Genomic DNA, 26,127 nt, shown 5'->3' on the forward strand with positions numbered 1-26,127 from the left:
CATTCCTACTCGGTGGAGTCATCATATCCCAGTTCATCGTATCGAGCATTGCGACAGGAGATAAAGGATAAAGAAGAGGAGATAAAGAAAAAAGATGATTTTATTCTTGAAATAAAACGGCAGATGGATTCCATGAAAGAATATCTTGTGAACAATCTTGGATACCATGGTGGGACATCAAATATTGGCCAAGGTATGCCTTCACCTATGGCTCCCCAGATCATGACACCTATGGGTCCCACATCTCAACCACTTTATTGACCTACACCTCGATCACTATATCCTGATCAATCTTGTGTCGATCCACAATATCATGGTTCGTCTTCACAACCAGCACCATGATTGTATCTTTTGTTATTTTTTTTTAATTGTATTTCGACTTAATTGTATTAATGCAAGTTTGACTAAATTTTTATAATATGAATATTATTTTAATTTCATTTTTTATTAGTTATACAATTATTTTTAATATTAATTTATGTTGGTTATATATATTCTACAACTTTTAAAATATCCATAAATAATTAATTAAACAAATTAAAAGTCATTTTAATAAACAAATAAAAATTAATTTAATAAAAATAATATACTCAGCAACGAATTATTCGTTGCTGATTCCCAAAATTAGCAACGGAATTTCAGTTGCTAAAATCCGTTGCTAAAATTAGCAACGGCAAATCCGTTGCTGATTCCCAAAATTAGCAACGAAATTTCCGTTGCTAAAATCCGTTGCTAAAATTGCAACGAAAAATCCGTTGCTGGTTGTTAGCAACGGATTTTCCGTTGCTAAAAATAGTATTATTTGCAACGGACTATTCCGTTGCTAATTACTATATTTTTTAGTAGTGAAAATTGCATTGTACATCTCTCCTCTTCCTAGTGAGTAATTTGTTTATAAATAATATATTACGTCCAACTCCCTCATAGTGGCCTTCAAAGTTTTTTCCAAGTCTCGCCCTTAGCTTATGTTACATATGACTCAAAGATTATTTCTTTATAATTTGTATTTTTATTATTATATTATTAAATAAAAAATATTTTTAAAAAAATAAAATATTTAAAACTTAATAAAATCAATAATCCGAGTTGCGAGTTTAGATAATCAAAAGGTTTCTCCCACACCCTCATTTCACATCCCTAGTTTTCATTCTTACTTCTTTAATAATGGAAAAAGAAAAGGGAAACAAATACGAATAAAAATTAAAGATGGAATATTTTGAAAATTGAAAAAAAAAAAGAATGAAAATCCACAGGTGACGGGAGAGCAAGTATATAGTGCGGCACAACTTTGAGGGGTGTACTTCAACTGATCCGGTTGTAGGTTTATTTTTTAGAGGTCATTGATTTGAGTCTAACAAATTTCAGGGCTATTAGAGGCTTACATGGTCGTTAACTTCAGGGTTCGTGGGATTAGTCGAGGTACGCGCAAGCTGGCTCGAACGCCTACGTTAATTAAAAAAATATATAAAATGCGGCACATGTGAATGAAATAATGGGTTTTTAAATGGTTTAATATATATTAATAATGCTAAAACTTTACTGATAAATTTATAATTTGTTATAATTTTTATGTTTGGAATAAAAAATATTAATTTAATTTAATTTTACATGTGATTAAATTCAATTGATAATTCCTTACCATTCATATGTTTGGAATAAAATATTAAATCACACAATTAAATTCAATTATGCTGTTTGGAACACCTATATATGAAATTTAATTAAATTATTCATTTTGATTATTTTATCCTTAATTCAGAATTGCAGTGTACATCTTCTGTGAATAATTTGTTTATAAACAAAATATTACGCCGAGCACCCTCATAGTGGCCTTCAACATAGAGTTTTTTTCAAGCCACGTCCTTAGCTTATCTTGAACATGACTAAAAAAGTATTTGTTTATATTTTGTATTTCTGTTATTATATTATTAAATAAAAATTATTTTTAAAAAATCAAAGTATTTAGAACTTAATAGAATCAATGGTCTGAATTACAAATTTAATAAATTAAGCCACAAAATCTAAATCAATATAATAAATCACCGTTTCAATATTAAAACATTTTAAATTTTTTCTAAAATAAAAAATTCAAAAGGGGCCATTTATGATGAGACCGAGGGAACCAGTGATTTCCTGCCTTAGGTCAGGATGTTTTAGCAATTTCCTTGTTTTTTTTTAAAAAAATATATCTATACATTAATTAATCCTTTTATTTTAATAATTGTGACATCTTGTTTGGAGCAAGCTAACCTAATTGAGAGAGAGAGAGAGAGAAGCTTGGACTTTGGTAAAAGTGAATTTAATGTTTGCTAGAATAATCGAATCCAGAAGCATATAATCATAACGCATTGCTTAAAAACTAGATTAATTTTAGTGCAAGAACACATCATGAAATTAAATTCATAAATTTCAGCATACATTATCTCATTAATTATGACCATGTATTTTATTTTTTGTTTTTTTTATTTAATTTTCATGCGACTTATATCAAATATTATCATGTTAATTTAATTGCTTCAAGAACAGACCCAGACCCTCAAAAGAAAAAGAAATTAGAGAATATTAAAAATAATTTTATAAAAATTAAAAAAAAATAAAAAAACTATTACTAAACTCACAAACATTTAAAAAAAGAAATTGCATTGTAAAGAAAATCACGTGGAATTAATTGCGCCCGCCCACGCCACGCCGCCCCGCCACACCCCCCCCACCCCCCCGTGTCAGCACGCGGCACTGTTCTCCTCGAATGATATTTTCTATCAACATCGGTCAAGCATGTACGTCTACATCCTTTGCGGCACACGTGCTTTATATCACAAATGGAACCCATCTAGTTTTCTTTCTTCAATATTAATTTCTATTTTATTTTGTGGTGTTTAAAAAAATACTAAAAATCATTTTAGTAATTTCAATTCTAGAATAAGAATGCATTTTTTGAGCTGAAATTATCTTTTTATTTATTTGATAAATTCATGAATGTTTTATCAATAGTAAAGACATTAAAATGAGAATTCCTAAGAATTCAAATTATTTAAATTTAGAAGAAAAGGATGTATTTGATTTTAAGCTAAAAATTTATTTTTTTCATTCATTTATCAAAATTTATTTTAATGAAAAATATTGTTTTATTAAAAATCTAGTTTTTTATATAAAAACTTATACTGATAGGTGAATCAATTTTTAACAAAGAAATACTAAAACAAAATCTTGATTTTTTTTTGTGACCGCAATAAAAATAAAAGAATAATTAATTCAAGAAAATAATAAAAATTAACAATAAAAAATAAAAAATATATTTTATTCTCATTGAATATTCATGCATATTTTCTTAAAATATTATACATATTAGTTCCATATATAATTATGAATTCTTTGCATTTATAACCATAAAAATCTCAAATCTTATTTAGAAAATACTAGATCATTGGTTTGCCCTATATTGTTGGTTGAATCAATTTTTTTTAATATAAAAAAAATATTCAGACATTACTAACTTGTTTTCTAGTATAAAAAAAAATTAATTGTGTAGAGGTTGACCTGATATGACTCTTGTCACTTTGACAAGTCAAAAAACAACCAGAACGACAAATAAAAATATTATTTAATTTGAAAAAAAATCATGCACAATTTTCTTAAAAACAACTTCGTGATGATAATATATTAGATTGACCCGGGCCAACCTGTGCTAACATGCTAAAGCCACGATCTAAGTCATGAGACTATGATGACCACATGAAAGTAAATCAAAACAAATTATGAAGTTCAATTCATATTCAACTCAATGTTGAATGATGAGATTAAAAAAAAATATTCAATTAAAAATAGGACCCAAAAAAGGCTCCATTTAACCCGGGTTAACTCATTAACCTGCAACTCGAATCATAAGACCGAGGTAACTTTATAGAAAATAAACTAAAACAAACTATGAAACTTAATTCGCAATCAATATAATGTTGAAAGATGAAATTAAAAAAAAAAAAAAAAACTTGAGTCAACCAACCAAACATGCAAGGCCAAGCCCCCGAGTTGGCCTTTCTCTCTCTCTCTTTTTTTTTTTAATAGAGAGATGACATGTTGCCCACTCATTCTTGTCATTGAATTGAAAGTGCATGGAAAGTTGGGGTTCGATGTTTAAAACCTCAAAACTCATTCTTCAATCATATGTTTTCACACGAGGAACACACTAACAACCTTAATAAACCCATTTCAAATCTCAAGATACCCTTAAAGCAATCAAAAAAATAAAAAATTAAATCAAATAAGACTAATATCCTATTTATTTTTCAATGAGATGAAGTTCAAAAACATCTCATCAGCACTGCTCTTATCAAGAAGAACACAATAACACCAAGATTGATTTTTATTTATTTAGAATCACTTATTTTTATCATTCATGTATTTTTTTTAAAATAAATAAATTGCAAAAGCTGTCGTGTTTATTTATTTTTATTTTTTAAAATCACTTGTTTTTATCATGCTTGTATTTTTTAAAACTATCATATCATATGCAGTCAAAATTAATAAAAACTTTATTTATTTATTTATTACTAAAAAATTGTTTGAGGGACTCGAATTATTAAAATAAAATAAAATATTAAAGTTTAAGATCTAAGTTATGATTGATCCAAAGTTAAGAATAATTTTAGATAATTTAATTGCTGACACCTACGTACATTTCATTTGGAGGAAACGACTAAAGACTAGGATGAAGGTTAATTTTCTCCATTTTCTAGTTTCAAGGATATATGGTATTTGTTTTCTTTTATTTTTATTTTCTTTCCCAATAGTATCACAAAAGGAAAATTAATTACAGTTAAATAAGAGATTTACCAATTTTTGATTAAAATTAAACATGCAAAACACCGCTAAGCCTTCAATTAAAGCCTGTTTAATATTATGATAATGATTATTTTTTAAAGTGTTTTTCGTTTAAAAATATATCAAAATAATTTTTTATAAAACAAATTGACATCAATATATAAAAACAATAAAAAAACAATAAAAAAATTAATTTAAATTAAAAAAATTAAAAATAAAAATGAATCTTTTTAAAAGATAGAAACATCTTCAACCATCTATTAGTAAAATGAGCCCTTATAACTATGGGCTAATTGAAACTGAGCTTATGGAAGTTTCTTCTTCGGATTCAAGCTTAAGACGCCGAGTTTTTTATTTTCTTTTTCAAGCCAATAGTATCACAAAAAAGAAATTAATTACAGTTAAATAAAATATTTACCAATTTTCAAATAATTGAACATGCAAAACATCGCTAAGCCTTTAATTAGAGTCTGTTTGGTATTGTATAAATAATTATTTTTCAAAGCACTTAACTTATAATCTGACTTAATGGTAAATACTTATGCAACCGACCGATAATTTACTGTGATTTGTGCAACCATCCTATAATGATTCATTAGAATCTTTCAAAAGATTAAAAAAAAAAAAAACTAGTCACGTTCGTGGAAGTTGAGTTGTGTTGAGATTGAGGGGGGGTGGTTGTTTGTTGTAGAAAAAAATGGACAAGGAAGAAGTAGAAATGAGGGGAGGGGGAGGAGAGTCGAGTGCTAGGTCATAAATTAAATATTATCGACATAATTATTCTAATGGTAACTCTGTCGGTAGAAATATCACGTCATCATATGATTTTCCTTCTTGAGTCCTTTGTAATAACCTTCGTGATGTCGTTGGTATATATCGACGAAAGTTTTTCGTTAAGATATTCATGGATGAATTTTACCATCGAAATAATTTTGTCGGTAACGTCGTATGTAGAACTTACACGTCATCGTATTGCTTGTCTTTTTTTTATTTCTTCTTTTCCCACTGCGATTCTCTCGGTATATACCATAAGAATATTTCTATTTGTATTTATCAATGGATTCAACGATAAAAAAAATTCGGTCAGTAAATATTATTGCAATATACTACTAACAGAAAAATTTTATCGGTATTTTTGTTTGTATTTATCAATTATCTAGTAGTGACAATCTTCTCTTTTGTTTTGGAAGCAAATGTTTTGACCTGTCATTACTTCCACAATGTGTTGGAGTATGAGATAGGAAATGATGCAGAGCTTTGGCAAATCATGAACTACGCAAGAAAATTAATTTTTTCGTGTCCCATGGTCTCTCTCTTCTTCTATAGCGTTTTATGGTCTAACATTGAAATGGCTGGACTTGGTGGCACACCAATTCCATCAGCCGCTATAGTCAGCCATTGCCCACTCTCTCCCCATGTTTGTTTCTTTAGTATTTTTTATGCTTGGTTAAATGTAAATTAATACATACATCTCGACACCGTTGTGACATGGTGGAAGGTATTTTACTAACTTTCTTCCCTGAAACATCTTCTTTTTGGATTTAAGAATGATTAAGCCAGAGGTTTGTGTAATTGGTAGAGCTGTGTTCTTCCTTTTCTCTTCGTCAATGACAACCAAGTATGCAATTCTGCTGTTTTGCTTTCAGTTTTTTTTCCTTCTAAAATCAAATAATGGTTTGTTTTGATTAGAATGCAATCTCATGTAGTGACGGTTATCCTGGACTGTGTTCCGGGAAAAAGTGGCCTCCTTGAAAGAAAGGGTGGGCACTCGTGTTTCAACTCCACTATACTATTAATAGTTGTGGTGTGTACTTACAGCCTCTACGATAAGCAAGTGAATGGCGCCGGTGCGTGGCGAACGGAACACTTCATCAAACCATTTCTCGTCGTGACCCCAAAATAGGAAGAGAGGTATTTTACAAATAGGGGCTAATTGCTTCGCACCTGACTGCCCTCTCGATACCTTCTCAGAGCTTTGTAACTAGTGGCCAGGTCGCTGTTTTCCCAGTGCGCGGAGCCCCGGCTGTTTAGCAAAGAGTGAAAGAACTCACAGGTGTTTACATTTTCACCTTTTTAGCATAGTTTTCGAACCCTGCATATCGGGTCAACGCGGGGCTGGAATTAGGTTAAATTGAAGAAAAAATAAAAGAAAAAAAACTTGATATGATTAGATAAGATCCGGTAAAAAATCTAATTATAATTCATTGACTTTTATTTTTGTCTAAAACAATATCGTTTTTATTTAAAAAAATAATTAATCTGAATAACTCGATTAAAATCTAAAATTCAGATCTTGAATCGGACTGGCAACCATATCTTAAAATTATGCTTTTTGGTTTGATCTTTTTAACAAATCGGCTATCTTTAACACGTGGCTGACGACACCAATTGAAGCTAGTGGGTTCAACTTTGACCTGAGACCCATTGGTGAAATGACCTGCAGAAAACAAACGCTGATTGTTCGGCTGCAGAAAGTGGTCATGTCTAGGATGATCATGCCAAATCAAAAGGTACATGCCAAATCATGTACCCGGACTTTCCCTATATGAAAATCAGGACGCGTGGCATTTTTATCACCATCAATCTCATATACTCCCGAGCTATCAAAGACCTCAATAGCCAACACTCATTCATTTTTAATTTAAAAATAAAAAATTTCCTTCAGCAGCATATGTGAGGATCCAATATTTCAATAAACATCCTGGTTAAATCAACACTCAATATGATATTTGCATCGTTAGCATCCAAGATGAACAAACCCAACACCAATTAGGGAAAGAAATATTTATTAATGATCATTAATTTGCATACAGAAGGATTCATTATATCAACTCTCCTTGCCACACTACTCTCTATTGCCCACTTGTGCTCGTGATTTCCAGTACTTCCATCATCAACATGATATATATCCTGAAATTTATATGTAAGCGAAAGAGAAAAAACATGGTCAGTCTAAATCCAGAGAGATCACAAGATTGTCAGAAATTAAGAGAAAGAAATAATTATAAAACAAAACTCAAATATATATAGTCTATATTGATAGGAGGTACAAGAAGGAAGGGAGAGCATTTCTATGAAAGAAACATATCTTTTTCTGTATGTTCTACAGTTTCTCTATAAATAAAAATATTAATGTGGTAAAAACATAACCATTTAACATGATATAACCACAAATCGTAAGATTTGAAAGAAGAGAATTATCAAAAAGTTAAAACAAAAAAAAAATTGTATTCTTTTCCTTAAAAAACGTACCGTGGACAATATTATGCATGATCAAACATGCATCACTTGGGAGGTTTGCACTGGCCCGATCCAGGCAGGAAACTGCAAGGATTAGGTCCTGATGGCTGAACAGGACGGTTACTTTGTGAAGAATACATGCTGCTTGCTCGGAATTTTGGTTGCTTGGAGGTTGCAATCACAGGAGTAACACCGGCCACAAGGATCAGAAACAAAAGTATGGTGGATATTTTTGACACAAGAAAGAGAGGTCTCTTGAAGATACTCATCATGGTTCTGATTAGCTTTCAGAGAAGGATATGAAATATATAGAGAGAGCAATGCCCACGCAGCAGAGCCGTACGTCACTTGAAGAACTCAGGGTTGGTAGATAGTTGTATTCAAGGATATGAAAACCTGTGGATATTTGATTTTCTGAATCTATGTGAATAAGGAACTTTAGGGCTGGCGCTGTCATACATCACATGGGGCCATGGGGGTACGTACCACTACTAAAAAACAAAAGATGATAATCACTGGATTTGAACATGGAGGTACCACTACTAAAAAACAAAAGATGAAGATCATTGGATTTGATGTTGCCATGTTGGTATCAGAATAATTTATATATAATTTTAGCAATATATTAGTAACAGATTATATATATATATATATATATATATATATATATATATATATATATATATATTATTTTTTTAATATTAATAACAAATTTAGCAAAGCAAAATCAAATACAAAAAAATAAATTAATATATTAAGAATTAACAATGAATTTGCTGTTGCCAATATAGTTGCGGATAAAAAAGATTAAATTTTGATTTTTATAAAAAAAACAATAAATAATAATTACATGTTAATTATTTATTGATTTATCTATACTTTGAAAACAAAAAAAACCTCACCCAGTCAAAATTCTTTCATTCTAAAGAAACCAAACCAAACCCAAACTCATATGTCTCCTTCAATTCTTTCTACATAAACCAAACGCCTCTTTCTACAGAAACCAAACCCAAATCCATATGCCCCTTTCAATTCCTTCTACAGAAACCTATCTCTGACGTGGCACACGGTTCAGAGACGTAAGGCAGTAGCACTAGAAGAGCACCGTCTTACGAATCCTTCAATAGTTCCTCGAGCAATCGTATTCAATAAAATATTAACTATCTTTTCTTCTCTAGTTAATTATACTAGAAACATGTAAACATGCTCTGTTTATTCCTTTTTCAAACCTACATGCTCTGCTTATCTTTTTTTTTTTTTTTAAGTTTAACGTGGGTGTCCGGGCCAGCTTGCACGCACCTCGACTAATCCCACGAGTCCTGAAGTTAACGACCATGTAAGCCTCCCGTGACCATCATATAAGAATGCTCTGCTTATCCTTGTATTCACCCGTTGTGGTGCGAGTGCCACCTTGCACCACAACGCTGCAGATAATCAAAAAGTTGGTTTCTTCCATGTTCCCAATTGACATCCCTACCAGTGTTTATCATTACTTTTTTAATAATGAAAAAGAAAAAGGAAAACATGGAATTTTTTCCAAGCCCTTATCTTCAACATGACTGAAAGATTATTTGTTTATATTTTATATTTTTGTATTATATTATTAAATAAAAAATATTTTAAAAAAAACCAAAGTATTTAAAACTTAGTGTGAAGTTAATGGTTTAAGTTGCGGATTTGACAAGTTAAGCCACAAAACCTAGATTAATATAATAAATAACCGTTTCAATATTTAAAAAAATCATCTTAATTTTTTTCTAAAATAAAAATTCAAAAGGGGCATTTATGATGAGACCGAGGGAACTTGTGATTTCCTGCCTTAGGTCAGGATATTCTAGCAATTTCCATGTTTTTTTTAATAAAAAAAATATCTATACATTAATTTTTTTTTTTTTTAATAATTGTGACATCTTGTTCGTTCTGCAAACAAGCAAGCTAACCTAATTGAGGGAGAGAGAGAGAAAAGCTTGGACTTTGGTAAGAGTGAATATAATGTTTGCTAGAATAATCGAATCCAGAAGCATATAATCATAACGCATTCCTTATGAGCTAGCTAGATTAATTTTAGTGCAAGAACACATCATGAAATTAAATTCGTAAATTTCAGCATACATGATCTCATTAATTATAACCATGTATTTTATTTTTTATTTTTTTTATTCGATTTGCACTCCTCCTATATCAAATATCATGTTATTCAAGAAGAGGAAAAGGCCCCGGCATATATATATATATATATATATATATATATAACAAAGAAGTTGAGACTCTTTTATGTCTTCCAAATGAAAAATTAGCTTAAAAAACTAATTCTAACTCTCTAAAGAAAGAGAAATTAGAGAATATTGAAAATATAATAATATTAAAAATAATTTTAAAAAATATTATTTTAATATATTTATAAATAAAAAATACATTAAAAAATAACTATCAAAAACAATTCCATGGAAAAAAAATCACGTGAAATTAATTGCGGTTCTCTGCCCTCGAAGTAAGAAGTTCCTTTGATATCTCTTTATCTGTAAAAAATTCTTGATGTGAAAACATAAAAACAAGAGGCTGGTCTTTGAATAGGGTAAAAAATGGATCTACAGGGTCAAAAAAACCACCTTATTTTTTGAAAGATCTATCTCATATCTGGTATTGCATGCTCCCTCTGCAAGAACTTTGAATTATTCTCTGTAAAATATTGTTTTATTAAAAATATAGTTTTTTATATAAAAACTTATAATGATCGGTGAATCAATTTTTAACAAAGAAATACTAAAACAAAGTCTTGATTTTTTTTTTTGTGACTGCAATAAAAATAAAAGAATAATTAATTCACAAAAATAACAAAAAATTAACAATAAAATATATATTTTATTCTCATTGAATATTCTTGTACTTTTTCTTAAAATATTATGCAAATTAGTTCCATATATAATTATAAATTAAATTTGCATTTATAACCATAAAAATCTCAAATCTTATTTAGAAAATACTGAATGATTGGTTTGCGCTACATTGTGGATTGAATCAATTCTTTTTAAATATAAAAAAATATTCAAACATTACTAACTTGTTTTCTAGTATGAAAAAAATTTAAATTGTGTAGAGGTTGACCCGATATGACTCCTGTTAAATTGGGCGAGTAAAAAAAAAAAACCAAAACGACAACTAAAAATATAATTTGATTTTAAAAAAATCATGCACATTTTTCTTAAAAACAACTTCGAGATGACAATATATTAGATTGATCCGGACCAAACTGGGTTAATATGCTAAAGCCACGATCCAAGTCATGAGATTATGATGACCCCATGAAAGTAAATCAAAATAAATTATAAAGTTCAATTCATATTCAATTCAATGTTGAATGATGAGATTGAAAAAAAAATATTCAATTAAAAATAAAACCCAAAAAAGACTCCATTTAACCCGGGTTAACTCATTAACCCGTAACTCGAATCATAAGACCGAGGTAACTTTATAAAAATCAAACTAAAACAAACTATGAAACTTAATTCGCAATCAATATAATGTTGAAATATGAAATTTTAAAAAATAAAAAATAACAAAAAATAACTCAAGTCAACCAACCAAACTTGCAAGGTCAAGCCCCCGTGTTAGACCTTCTTTTTTTTCTTTTAATAGGGAGATGACATATTACCCACTCGTTTTTTTTTTTTTAAAAAACAAAGCAAACAACGCACCGTGTACCGGTATAGATTCTTGTCATTGAAAGTGCATAGAAAGTTGGGGTTAGACGTTTTGGATCTCAAAACTCATTTTTCAACCATTTGTTTTCACTTGAGAAACACACTAAGAACCTTAATAAACCCATTTTAAACCTCAAGACACCCTTAAATCGGTCAAAACATAAAAGATTAAATCGAATAAGACTAATACTCTATCTATTTTTTCAATGAGATGAAGTTCAAAAACACATCAACAACACTCCTCTCATCAAGAAGAACTCAACAACACCAAGATTGAATTTTATTTAATTAGAATCACTTGTTTTTATCATACATGTATTTTAAAAAAATAAATAAACTGCAAAAGTTACCGTGTTTATTTATTTTTATTTTTTAAAATCACTTGTTTTTATCATACATGTATTTTTTTAGACTATCATATCATATGCAGTCAAAATTAATAAAAAAATTATTTTTTTATTTATTACTAAAAAATTGTTTGAGGGACTCAAATTATTAAAATAAAATAAAATATTAAATTTGAAGATCTAAGTTATGCTTGATGCAAAGTTAAGAATAATTTTAGATAATTTAATTGATGACACCTACGTACATTTCATTTGGAGGAAACGACTAAAGACTAGGATGAAGATTAATTTTCTGAGTTTCAAGGATAAATGGTATTTGTTTTCTTTTATTTTTATTTTCTTTCCCAAGCCAATATTATCACAAGAGAGAAATTAATTGCAGTTGAATAAGAGATTTATCAATTTTCAATTAAAATTAAACATGCAAAACACCGCTAAGCTTTCAATTAAAGTAAATGATTAATTTTTAAAATATTTTTTATTTAGAAATATATTGAAATAATTTTTTTATTTTAAAAAAATTATTTTTGATATCAATATATAAAAACAATATAAAAATACTAAAAAAATTAATTTAAAGTAAAAAAAATAAAAATAAAAACTATTTTTTTGAAAAGATAGAAACATTTGCAACCATATATGTGTAAAATGGGCCCTTCTCACTATGGGTTAATTAAGACTCAGCTTATGGAAGATTTCGATTTCAAGCTTAAGACGCTAAGTTTTTTTATTTTCTTTCCCAAACCAATAGTATCACAAAAAAGAAATTAATTACAGTTAAATAAGAGATTTACCAATTTTCAAATAATGCAAAGCATCACTAAGCCTTCAATTAGAGTCTGTTTAGTGCTATAAAAGTTATTACTTTTTAAAGTATTTTTTTGTTTAAAAATATATCAAAATAATATTTTTTTTTTATTTTTTTAAATTTATTTTTGATATCAACATATAAAAATGATATGAAAATAATAAAAAAAATTAATTTAAAATAAAAAAATAAAAATAAATAATTTTTTAAAAAGATAAAAACATCTTCTACCATGTATGTGAAATGAGCCCTTATCACTATGGGCTAATTGAGACTCAGCTTATGCAAGTTTCTTCAATGGCTTCAAGCTTAAGACGCCATGTTTCTTTAGTGAGGTGTTTTTAAAAAAGTTAGGTTTTTAAAAATATATTAATATATTTTAAAAAAAAAAATTTATTTTTTATATTAGTATATTAAAAAATAAAAAAACATATTAATTTAATAATTTTTTTCAAGGTAAACAAAAGTAGAAACTATTGGATTCTCAAATCGCTTTTTAATTTAATTGTCTTTCACTTGAAAATTTAGATTAAATTACTGAGATAATAAGAAAAAAGGGAGTGAAAATTAGGGATGGAAATTTAATTAGAACCATAGATATCAACCAAACCTGGTCTAAATGGATGAGTATTTTTTAAACTTGATTAATAATAGATAGGATATGTAAATTATCAAACTCGACTTGAAAACCATCCAAACCCAAGTCGAAATATATATTTATATTCTATAAATATATTTATAGAATATTTAAATTTTTTTAATACAATATAAATTATACATACCTTAATATTGATATCACACACACACACACACATATATATAAATTATCATTTAATATACATATACGAATATACTTCAAAAAACAAATATATATATATATATATATATATATATATATTAACTATTTTATTTTTTATTAATTAATAAATAATAATAGATAATAGATATTCATTTAATATATAAAATTTGATAAATAATTTATAAATATTTAAATTTTTTACTCAATAAATAATAAGTGTGGTACATTATGTAGAAAGAATGATAAAGATCCACCAATGTGGCTGAAATGAAACGGGTTCAGGCGGTTTGTGATCAATTTCGTGGAAATTAATAAGTGTCCTGTAGAATATTTTCTGATTCTTAATATCTGCCAAGTCAGTTGCATGATCACATCGTACATCTCTTGTGGGGTTTCTATTTTCTATATTCAACAATATATCTTAAACGTTCTCTACCCGAATTCTGAGTATTTCTTGTGTGACAGGAATTTATTTCAGAGTGTTTGTCAGGACGAGTCGGTATGCTGCTTGCACATGTTAATAAAACAGTATCTATAACAGGTATCAGTGGATGTGTTCTATCTTGAATCTTATATATCCTTATAGTTTTTGTTGTTGGATCATTAGGGTTCTTATATGTCAAAGATGATCACAAAAGGCTAAGGGTGCCAGTCCATCTAGCCAAAGGAAGCATACAAAATGAAAAGAAGGGCTCTCCATGGATGCATTGTTGCTAGATAAAGTACAATGCCTGAACATGGATGTTGTGACCACAAAACTTAAAAAAATATGACTTGTGCTGAGAAGAGGAAGATTTTTTTTTGGGGGGGCTGGTTGTTTGCAGTTTGGGAGAGGATAGTTGGGATGGGAAAGAAGAAGGAGAAATAGAAGAGAGGGTCGGCAGAGTGGTGATATATTAACTTTTGCCGATGGTATCATCGATAGACTCATTCTGTCGGTGATTTCGTTGGCAATTCTGACGGTGAATCGGTCACGTCACTGTACGGAGATCCCGATTTGAATCCCTCAGTCATTCTGTCGGTAAAATCGCCCGCAAAAACTTCCACGTCAGCGAACCGCCTTCTTTTTTTAAAATTCTATATTTTCTGTTTGTAATTCCGTCGGTATATACCGACCGAAATATTCTGTCGGTATATACCGACTGAATTACAAATAGAAAAGTATCCGTCGGTAATTATCACCGTAAATTACTGACATAATTATTCCGTCGGTAATTCTATTGTTTTAAGCGAATTTCTGGTAGTTTCATTAGAACTGATCATGCTTACAAAGCTTTTTGCAGGGTTAGTTTTTCTTTTTTTTCCCAATTTCTTTTACATTGCTGCCTTGATTCACATGACATGCAGCTCTTGTCTTGTTCATACCTTCCATTCCACATGCACCTTCTTAGTCTTTAATGGTTGAGACTTGAAATGGTAAACAGTTTGTTTTTATTGAGCAGGCAGAAGGGCTTCTGGCTGAGCAAAACATGATAATCTATTACAATTTCATTGAGCAGCTCTGTGATTGCATCTCGAGCAATCTTTCCCTTATGAACAAACAGAAGTATGCTTTGCTATTCAACATGCTTTTGACTACCTATTTTTTATTGTTTATGAATTCTTTCTTTTTTTTGCATCATCTCTCTCACATTCTATATTACATGCAGCCAATTAACTAGCGAAAATGTAAATTACTAATGCAGTCATCTAACCGGAAAAAAATAAAATTGAAGAACACAGAATGTTTTCAAGGAATGGTAAGCAAAAGCACAGGCCGGAAGAGTCAATAATCCATGTGTAGTAGCTGTAATCAACTAATACTAGTGCTTCCAGTACTTCTCGAATTTCTTCTACTACATGACATGTGCTATGTACCATGTAAATTATGCTTTAAATATATGTTACGTGATCTTGATTGAATATGGAAGACAAACATAAGCACTTTCAATTAACCTGTTTCCTTTTTCCTATAAAAGTAAAGCTCCGTGAAACTGAAACCTGTTTGCGGCAGAGCTAATGCTTCCTACCTGATATCTATCAAAACCTAGAAGACTTCTAATTTTTTGCCAGTATCTATGAAATCTTTTACCAGTTTCTATGAATTTTGTTACCAGTAGACACAGGTTACTGGGGGTGGCAGGGGCTAAAATTTTTGGGAACTGGCCTCTGGAAAAGGCAATATCAGTGAAAATACTAGTTGTAGCAACAGAAAATTAAAACAAAAAGGAACTTTAGTTTTGTGCCCTCAAGATAACCATTGTTAGGAGAGTTAGTTTCTCGTATGCTATTATGATAGTATTGTGAGACCTCAAGCTGACTCGTTTCTAAATCGTTGGCTTTCAGTACCTTTCATGCTCTCAGTTCGCATTTTCAAATCGACTGTTTTTAGTATGTCATTCACACGTACTTTCTACTTTCCTTTTTTGATTCAGGGAATGCCCCGAGGAATGCAAAGAAGCTGTGCAATCTCTAATATATGCTGCAGCAAGATTTTCTGAATTTCCAGAGCTACGAGATCTTCGTTCTGAATTCATTAATAGATATGGACCTCCTCTTGAAGCATTAGTTAATAAAGAGGTCATAACAAATAGTTCATCTTCATTATTTACTAATAAATCATATAGGCAGGGCCTATTTATGGGGATCATCTTGGTTTTTGTACTGATGTGGCCGATTACTGATGTGCAGTTTGTTGACATGTTGAAGCCGAAGTCTATCACAGAAGAGATGAAGCTTCAATTAATGCACGACATAGCACTAGAGTTCTCCATAGAATGGAATTCAAAGTCTTTGGAACAGAAACTCTTTAAACCACCTCCGCCTCAACAAGCAAGCTTCCTGGATTATCCCAGTTATTATATGCCAATACTGAAAAGGGAAATGGACTAGATTTTGGAAATGTAGTGTCAAAATATATTTTCTGCTAATTAAGGTAGCCTTGTCACTTGTGTCTCCGACCAAGTTTCCTTCCAAGCATGCTTTTTGGACATTACATGCTTTACTGCTTGAAATCATTTGAAGATCTGCTCTCCGATTCATAATCAGAACAAGCATGGCCTTTTTTTTTTGCAGGACCAGCATAGGCATGAACATAATGATGAATATGAGCCGAAGAAGAGCAAGGATGACGCTTTTAGCTTGAATGATGATGACGGATACAAATGGGTAAAGAACAAGGATGATGCTTGCACAAAAAGAGACAGCCATGACTTGGCCAACAAAGTACATGACAAGAGGGAGCATACCTTCCAGGAAAGAGATGATGAAAGGATTTTCACTTATCGAGGAAGACAGAATGCCAGTGATGAAAAATACAAACTGCAAAGCAGCAGTGAAGATGAAGTGTTTTCAGTCAGCAGGAGAGACAGCACTGACCAAGATAGCCTACTAGCTAGTTCAAGTTCAGTAGGAAGTGTTTCAGAAGATGAAGTAGATAGCAAGAAGCCCATTCCCTATAGATTTATTCCTCCCCCTTACCGCAGAACAACAATTGAGAAAGAAAGCAAGATCGAAGAAACCCTACAACCAAATGATAAAATAGCTGCAGAGGAAGCAAATCATCCAGATGACTCGATCAAGGAAACCAAGCCCAAACCGAGATCAGTCAGAAGTAGACCATTGAAGCCACAACCAGGACACGAAAATTTTGGCAGTATTGAAAGACCGTTGAAGCCACCGTCAGGTCGTGAAAGGGTTGGCAGTATAAGCGATGAGTCTGCCAGGACTAAATCAAGTGCAATGAAGCAAGAAGAGCCTAGACGAGGTTCTAGAATCCTAAAAACAGATGATGATGAAAGGGATGAAGAAGAAAAGGTAAAGGATGGACTTTTGATGCATTACGGTAAGAAAGACTCACCTCATGAACCGAGCAAATCGAGTCCTTGTATAAAACCTCCTCCTTCAAGCCAAGCAAGTGATGATGCTGCTAAAACCTCAAGGCTCAGAAGTGTAATATCCGAATTAACTCTTCCAACTGGCAGAACATCAAGCCTGCGAGAACCAGGAACAACAAGGCTTGGTCGAGCTGTTTCAGCAGAGCCGGATATAATGACTGGTCGTGTGCATCCCAACCTCCCAGATTGTGATGAATTGGCAGCTCGGATTGCAGCTCTTAAGGGAAGATAAAAAGACGGCATTAGGTTATTAGATAGCTCACTTAGCATTCTTTTTATTTTTATTTTTATCGTACATGTATTTTTTAAACTATAATATCATATACGGTCAAAATTAATAAAAACTTTATTTATTTATCTTTTACTAAAAAATAATTTGAGGGACTCGAATTATTAAAAAAAATAATATTAAAGTTGAAGATCTAAGTTATGCTTGATCCAAAGTTAAGAATAATTTTAGATAATTTAATTGATGACACCTCCGTACAAATCATTTAGAGGAAACGACTAAAGACTAGGATGAAGATTAGTTTTCTCCATTTTCTGAGTTTCAAGGATAAATGGTATTTGTTTTTTTTTTTTTTTTATTTTCTTTCCCGAGCCAATAGTATCACAAAAGAGAAATTAATTGCAGTTAAATAAGGAATTTACCAATTTTCGAATAATTTAACATGCAAAACATGGGTAAGCTTTTAATTACAACTTGCTTGATATTCTGGTAATGATTATTTTTTGAAATACTTTTTGTTTGGAAATACATCATAATAATATTTTATTTTTATTTTTTAAAATGTATTTCTACCATCAACATATAAAAACAATATAAAAACACTAAAAATTTAATTTAAAATAGAAAAAAAAAATTAATTTTTTTAAGAGATAGAAACTTCTTTAACCATGTAAGTCTAAAATAGACCCTTATCACTATAGGCTAATTGAGACTCAGCTTATGTAAGTTTCTTCTTTGGCTTCAAGCTTAAGACGCCGAGTTTTTTTAGTGGGTGTTTTTAAAAATGTTAGGTTTTTAAAAATATTTTTTCTTTAAAATGTATTAATATGATTTTTTTTATTTTTTATATAAGTATATTAAAATATTAAAAAATTTTGATTTGATTTTTTTAAGATAAATATATTTTTAAAAAATATTTAAAAATAGAAGCTATTGCATTCTCAAACCCACTTCTTAATTTAATTGTCTCTCAAGTGAAAGTTTAAGTTAAATTGATGAGAGAATAAAAAAGAAGGGAGTAAAAATTAGGGATGGAAATTTAATCAGAATTTTATCGATACCAACCTAACCTGACCTGAATGGATAAGTATTTTTGGACTTGATTAATAATAGATAGGATATACATATTATCAAAACCTGACTTGAAACCCATCCGAATCTAAGTCGAAATATATATTTATATTATATAAATATATTTATAAAATATTTAGATTTTTTTAATACAATATAAAATATCACGTATGTGTGTGTATATATATATTAATGTTTATTGATTAATAAATAATACTACAACATTCAATTACCTATTGTAATCCTAGTGAGAATCTTCTACATCAGTTATGCAGAAAATGAAACCTTGGGAAATCTAAGGCCCCGTTTGTTTGCTGGAAAGTAGTTTTTTTTGGAAAGTGAATTTCGGAAAAGTAAATTATTTTCTGATATTTGGTAGTGTAATGAAAAATAAGTTGAAAAACATTTTCCAGTGTTTGGTTATGTGATGGAAAATGAGCTGAAAAATAATTTATTAATGTTTTATTTTTTTCAAGTTTATTAAAATAATAAGGAACAAATCTTACAAATTAAAAATTTGAATGAGAATGAAATTGGAAAAAAAATATAATTTTATAAATTATCTCAAATAAAATAAATAATAATCAAAATAACAGAAATCAAATCTAAAAAATAAAAAAAATTGAAAGATGAAGAAATTAAAATAATAATAATTAACATTTCATAAATTATTTCAAATAAAATAAGAAACAATCAAAAGAATGAGGATCAAATTTGATAGATAAAAAATTTCAATTAAAAAATGATAAGGGAAAAGAAAATAACAATTATAAAAATGAGGACCAAAATTAATATAAAAATTAAATTCTAATGGATGAAATTGAAAAACAAATATTTAAAACAAAATACATATAGCAATCAAAAGTTTGAGGACCAAATTTGATATAATCAACAAATAATATGACATTTCTAAATTTTTTACAACTTCCGGAAAGTGTTTTCCGTCCAAAATAAAAGGAAAACACTTTCCTAGAAACCAAGCTAAATTTTCCTTTGACTGTAAAGTGTTTTTCGTTGATCAGAAAGTGTTTTCCGTTGACCAACTTTCTTAATGACAAACAAAAACAGGAAAATTTGAAAAGTAGTTTCCTGAAAACCACTTTTCGGGAAACAAACACAGCCTAAACGTGAATGGAGGGCCAAGATTTTGATGGTGATGAGCGAAGCCCACCTGGGTATGTTATCACTGCTTTTCATAACATTTCTGTCGAAAATATTATGTTATTTTTGATTTGATGGCCACACAAAAGTGAATTAATGATGTTACTCTAGCTTCTTATCCAGTGACTGCATCAATTGCCACCACTCCCCCCCTTAAATTCACTGAGAAATTATGGTGTATATAGAAAGAATGATAAAGATCCACCAATGTGGTTGAAATGAAACGGGTTCAGGCTATTTGTGAGTTTCGTGGAAATTAATAAGTGTCCTGTTGAATATTTTCTCATTCTTAATATCTGCCAAGTCAGTTGCATGATCACATCGTACATCTCTTGTGGGTTTTATATTTTCTAAATTCAACTATCTTAAATGTTCTTTACCCGAATCTTGAGTATTTCTTGTGCGACAAGAATTTATTTCACAGTGTTTGCCAGGGCTAGTCGGTATGCTGTTTGCACATGTTGCTAAAACAGTTTCTATAACAAGTATCAGTGGATGTGTTCTATCTTGAATCTTATCCTTATAGTTTTTGTTGATGGATCATCTAAGGTTCACTCACTGAAGTATGCACTTTTCAATTTCTTGATTAGCTTTTGTTGTTGGATCATCTAAGGTCCCATGTATTGTTTTTGACTAGTTGTGGTGAAGGAAAATTTACTCCCACCAGCCCAAGGTGTTTGTGCTCCTCTTTATTTATGTTCATCTCATGGTGATTGTCCATTTAGAAATGCGCTTATGAACTTTCTTCGCCTTACTGAATTACCCATCAGTAGGATATGTCATATTAGCAGAACATTCATATTGGAAAATCATATTTAACCAACGAGCTTTAATGGATTGGTTAATGTTTCACTAAAATGTTGTCTTTTAAAAGAAGACAAATGCTTAGGGATAGAGAAAGGTTAGGAATGCTTAAGATTTCATTTTCTTAAACAAGTTGTGTTGGTTATTGGGTTAGGCATGGTCCACCCATAATAGATGGGTCTGATCCAAGTTTTTAGAGGAGTTACTAAAGAAAGTAACCACTTCCTCTAATTATATATAAAAGGGATATAACTCATATGAAAAGATTTAGTTTTTCATTTATTGAATAATATTTTTGTCTTTCTCTTCTCCCATCTTAGACTCTCTATATTACTTTGACAAGATTTATAAAGACGTTTGAACCGTGGAATATCAATTTGATTCTAGTAATTGAAGTGACACTAAAGTAATCGATTCAGAGATAAGAAAATGAATTCTCACAAGCAAGTTTTCTTTTTGATTTTACATTGGTATCAAAGCCATGGTTTTTAATATTTTTTTATGCAGTAGATCTGTTACTATATAAATGTTAGATGTAAATTTTATGTTAAAAGAATACTTCCATTGAATCTTGGATTTACAAAATTTTATGAAGTAATTTAGTTATGATTTTATCTTTTCTATCATTAATTAGAAAAGACCTTCTGCAAAATAAATGGTAGTTGTATAATTGCTATGTGTTTATTAAAAAATAAAAAACAATTACCAATTAATCGTGTGAATTGGTAATGGAAACTGTCATTTAGTAATTGAAAAATAAAAAAAAAAATAAGGAAATTAATATTAATTTATTGTTAATATAAATTGTTTAATTGTGGTGCAATTTATTCATTGTTAAAATAAGTTGCTTAATTTCCGTGTCAATTTTTTTTTAACATAAATGATGATACATGCCTTAATTAAATATTAAGTATAATATTTATGTACTTTTGAAATATTTTATTATAGTGGATAGACAATAGCAAATTGATCATTTATTGAGTTATGCCTTCAATCCTGTTCACAAAATTTAAGAACACTTGATTATATGTATCATTGGATGAGTAGACTAGCTATGAATGATGTTTATGAATTCTAAATGGAACATTAAATGTTAATCGTTTTCAATTCTGCCTCATCATCTGATCATTTATTGAAATATTTTATTATAGTGTATACGACGCGCTAGAAGAAGCACAGGTCGTTTGGATGCTGCTGCTAAATTCATTGTATGGTTTAAGTATAATGAACTTGAAGGAGATGACTTTAATGAAGTAGATAACGTAATTGGAGACTCTACTTATGTACCTATAATATAAAATAATTCTGAAATTTATTATTCTTAATATTGTATTTTTTTTAGTTTTTCTTTAAGATAATTGGTTGTTATTGTGAACTGTATATTTTATATAATTTAAGTTTTAATTACATTATATGCATATAAATGATAATATTTACAACCTGATTAGTAGGAGTTATTAGTTGAAACTAATAACTATAATTTTTCATTTATTTAAATTTTCCATAATAATTAGACTATACAAATGGAAATTGATTAAGTGTTTAACATTCTTTTCATTTATATTGTATGTGTTAGATTATTATTTGTTTAATTTAGAATGGAGTGACAATATATGTCATTTAAATTGTACTAGATACTAATATTTGTAATTGGTGTCAATAACGCTTAATATGGCTGCATCTAAGAGTATAATTGCTGATTTGAACCATGGACACAAACTAAGTGAAAATAATTATGATGTTTGGCATCGTAAGATTGAGTATCTCCTGGAAGAGTAAGAAATGCTGGAAACAATCACACGACCGATGACTGAACCTGAGTAAGGAAACACTGCTCAGCACAAGCTTGATATGGAAGCATATCAAACCCATAAACGCAAGGATTGTGTAACTCGCATTTTAATGTTGAGCAGCATGAGAAATGATATAATGCTGCGTTTTGAAAGGCATCTTTCAGCTCAATCTGTTTAAGACACAATAAAGATGATGAGGCAGCATCTTACAGTCATGTCTAACATAATCAGTGAATTAAAGGGTGTTGGGCGTGAGATGACTGATGAACAACAAGTCCAAGCAGTTATTCGTTATTTGCCAAGCAATTGGAAACCCATGTATGTTAACCTTACCCACAATGACAACATTAAGACATTTGATGATGTTGCTCGTCATGTTGAGCTTGAAGAAGATCGACTTTACGCTAAGAAGCCTATAAACGAGGCTTTTATATTTGAAACTAAGATGCGTGGAACATATGACTCTAAATATAAAAAAGGGTAAGGCTAAGGGTCCCAAATATGGTGAGAGAGGGATAAAAGCAAGTAGTAGTGGACATAAGCGCAAGCGTGGGAAACACAACGGTAAGAAAGACAAGAATATGAATTGTTTTAATTGTGGTAAACCTGGTCACTTTGCTTGTGATTACACTAAGCCAAAGGTAATGTTTAACTGCAATCATCCTTCTAACTTATACTTTAGTAGTTGTTTAATGCTTGCTGAATTTGTTCCTTTCTAGATTGTAGACTCAAGAGCAACTGACCACATAGCAAGGGATTGAACAACCTTTATGAAATTTTGTTGAATTCCAAAGGGAAGTAGATACATATACATGAGAAATAAAGCTTCTGTTGCTGTGCTTGGAATCGGTACCTGCAAACTGGATTTGCAGGGCAGTCACACACTTTATCGTTATAATATACTCTACGCTCTAGAAGTTCGATAAAATCTTGTGTTGTTCTTGCTTTACTCCAATCGGGCTTTAATATTGCGTTTGTTGGTAGTTGTGTAAAAATATATCTGGATAATATTTTTATGGTTTTGGTTTTGTATTAAATAGTTTTATGGTGTTAGACACCATTAATGTATCTATTAATTATTATGCTTCAATTTATGTTGTTCAAAATTCGAGCACTATTAATGATAGTAATATCATAACTTGGCAAGCTAAATTAGGACACATTGGGCAAGCTCGATTACATAGATTAGCAAAAGATGGTATTTTAGAATCATTTACCAAAAAGGAATTGCTCGTTTGTGAGCATTGCCTTACTGGAAAAGCAACTAGATTACCATTTGGTAAAGCTAAAAGAGCTAGTAGTCCATTACAACTTATTCATTAAGACATTTGTGACCCAATTAATGTGAGGCCAAGACATGAAGGAAATTATTTCATCACATTTATAGATGATTTTACTCGGTTTGGTCATGTTTATTTGATTTCAAATAAGTCTGAAGCATTGGATTGCTTCATTCAATACACCAATCTGGTGGAGAATAAACTATGCATCAAGATCAAAGCTTTAAGAATTAATCAAGGACATGAATACCTATTTGAATAATTTAAAATTTTTTTGATGAAATGATATAACGAGACAACTAATTATTTCTTATACTCCACAACAAAATGGTGTAGCAGAAAGGAGGAATAAAACCTTATTTAACATGGTTAGGTCAATGATGACGCAAGTTAACTTACCAATTTCCTTTTGGGGAGATGCATTGTTAACTGCTGCTTACATACTTAATCGTGTGCCCTCTAAATATGTCTCATCCACCCCATATGAACTATGGAATAACATCAAACCTAATCTAGGTTATTTCCATCCATGGAGGTGTGCATCTTATATTCACAATACTTCTAATGAATATGGGAAACTTGGTCCTAGGGGGAAGAAATGTATCTTTATAAGATATTCTGAACATTCCAAAGGATTTGTATTTACTGGTGAAAAGGCTAATGAAAAAGTGACGGAGATTGAATCGCATGATGTTATATTCTTAGAAAAGGTTTTTCCAATGATAGGTGAGGTTGAAAAAGATTTTCAATTATATAAAATAAAAAATCTAGATTATGGAGCTACAAGCCATTTAGTAGAGGACTTAGAAGAAACTTTTAATCCTTCTAGAAATAGTGGGAGTGATCTTGTGTTTATTCCTACTTTCATGAAGCAAGATCATGAGCAATCTCAACCTTGAAGAAGCATTCATGAACCAATTCCTCGTCATCAATTTGAGATTGAGGGGGAAGCGTTTATGATTGCTCTATAAGATGCTGAAGAGCCTAAAACATTTTGTCATGATCTATCTAGTTTTAAAGCAAGAGAATGGATTAAAGTTATAGAAGAAGAAATGGAGTCGATAAAAACTAATCAAGTCTGGGATATAACCCATATGATGGATGGACCTGATCGAAGTTTTTAGAGGAGGTACTAAAAGAAGTAACCGATTCCTCTAATTATATATAAAGGGACATAACCCATATGAAAAGGTTTAGTTTTTCATTTGTTGAATAATAGTTCTCTCTTCTCCCATCTTGGACTCTCTGTATTACTTTGACAAGATTTATAAAGACGTTCGTATTGTGGAATATCACTTTGGTTCTAGTAATTGAAGTGGTGCTGGAGTAATCGATTCGGGGATAAAAAAACGAATTCTCACTAGTAAGTTTTCCTTTCAATTCTATAAGTTGCTTTCTGTAATTGTCTACGGACTGTGGAGATGAAATTAGTGACAATTATGCAAGTAATGTCAATCTCAATTCTAAAGTTTCAAACTACCAAGAAATAGTGTCCATGAACTTTATTGGATGGATTCCTGGCCATCCCTGACAAGTTTAGGAAGCCCTACATATCATTAAAGGTGGGTTGATATTCTTCATCAGGCATTGTAATCCTTATATATATCAAAAGAATCTCCCTTAGTTTTAATCATTGTATAGAGAAGAACTGTATTTGATAGTCATGTACATTAACAAACATGTCTTGTTTTCTTTACTGGTGATAACAAGTATTCTTGGACCACCGCAGAAGTTGCTGGTGTAATTTACAGTGATGATCAAACTAATGCTCTTTTCTATATTCTAGAGAAACCAATGTCCCTTGGTCCAAAAAAGTAATGCATTAACAAAGGAGAATATCTTTAATGATGTTGGGACATGATAGCAAGCAATATGGAATAGTGTTTAGGAATCAGGATAGAATTGGGATAACTGTCTTGAGGAGATATTTATCTAATATAGTTTGCCCGTTTTAGTAAGGGCACATGATGTGCCAATATGATTTTGCAGTTCTTGTTGAATTCATTAGGGTTCTTATATCTCAAAGATGATTTTTGTTCTCTTAGTATATCACAAAAGGTTGAAGGGTGCTAGTCCATCTAGCTAAAAAAAGCATACAAAATGAAAAGAAGGGCTCTCAATGGATGCATTGCTAGATAAAGTGCAATGCCTTGGTTATCACTGATTATAAATCACCCCATTCTGCACTTTGTCACAATTCT

At 30.3% G+C, this 26,127-nt stretch overlaps 1 protein-coding gene and 1 long non-coding RNA gene across 15 annotated transcripts in view; one reads left to right on the top strand and one right to left on the bottom strand.

Moving 5' to 3' along the window:
• The window catches only part of LOC18110418 (uncharacterized), a 99,819-nt gene that overhangs the window by 28,594 nt on the left and 45,098 nt on the right, over positions 1-26,127 (top strand). For 2 of the 14 annotated variants that reach the window (XM_052451351.1, XM_052451360.1), the window contains one exon: positions 16,128-16,272. The exons of 7 other annotated variants lie outside the window; for them this stretch is intronic. In XM_052451351.1, coding sequence (XP_052307311.1) covers positions 16,128-16,272 — 145 coding nt within the window. Of the gene's footprint in view, positions 1-15,155; positions 15,260-16,127; positions 16,273-16,767; positions 17,378-17,478; positions 17,509-17,610; positions 17,767-26,127 lie in introns of all 14 variants that reach the window. 5 more of the 14 variants (XM_052451358.1, XM_052451348.1, XM_052451356.1 and 2 more) reach the window with 5 other exon arrangements.
• On the bottom strand, positions 7,588-8,515 carry LOC18110419 (uncharacterized). Its single transcript, XR_008058740.1, has 2 exons — positions 8,071-8,515; positions 7,588-7,728 (listed from the first exon to the last, which is right to left on the bottom strand). It is a non-coding gene; the product is annotated as an uncharacterized LOC18110419 (long non-coding RNA).

The sequence above is a fragment of the Populus trichocarpa genome, chromosome 3 (genome assembly GCF_000002775.5).
Source record: "Populus trichocarpa isolate Nisqually-1 chromosome 3, P.trichocarpa_v4.1, whole genome shotgun sequence".
NCBI lineage: Eukaryota > Viridiplantae > Streptophyta > Magnoliopsida > Malpighiales > Salicaceae > Populus > Populus trichocarpa.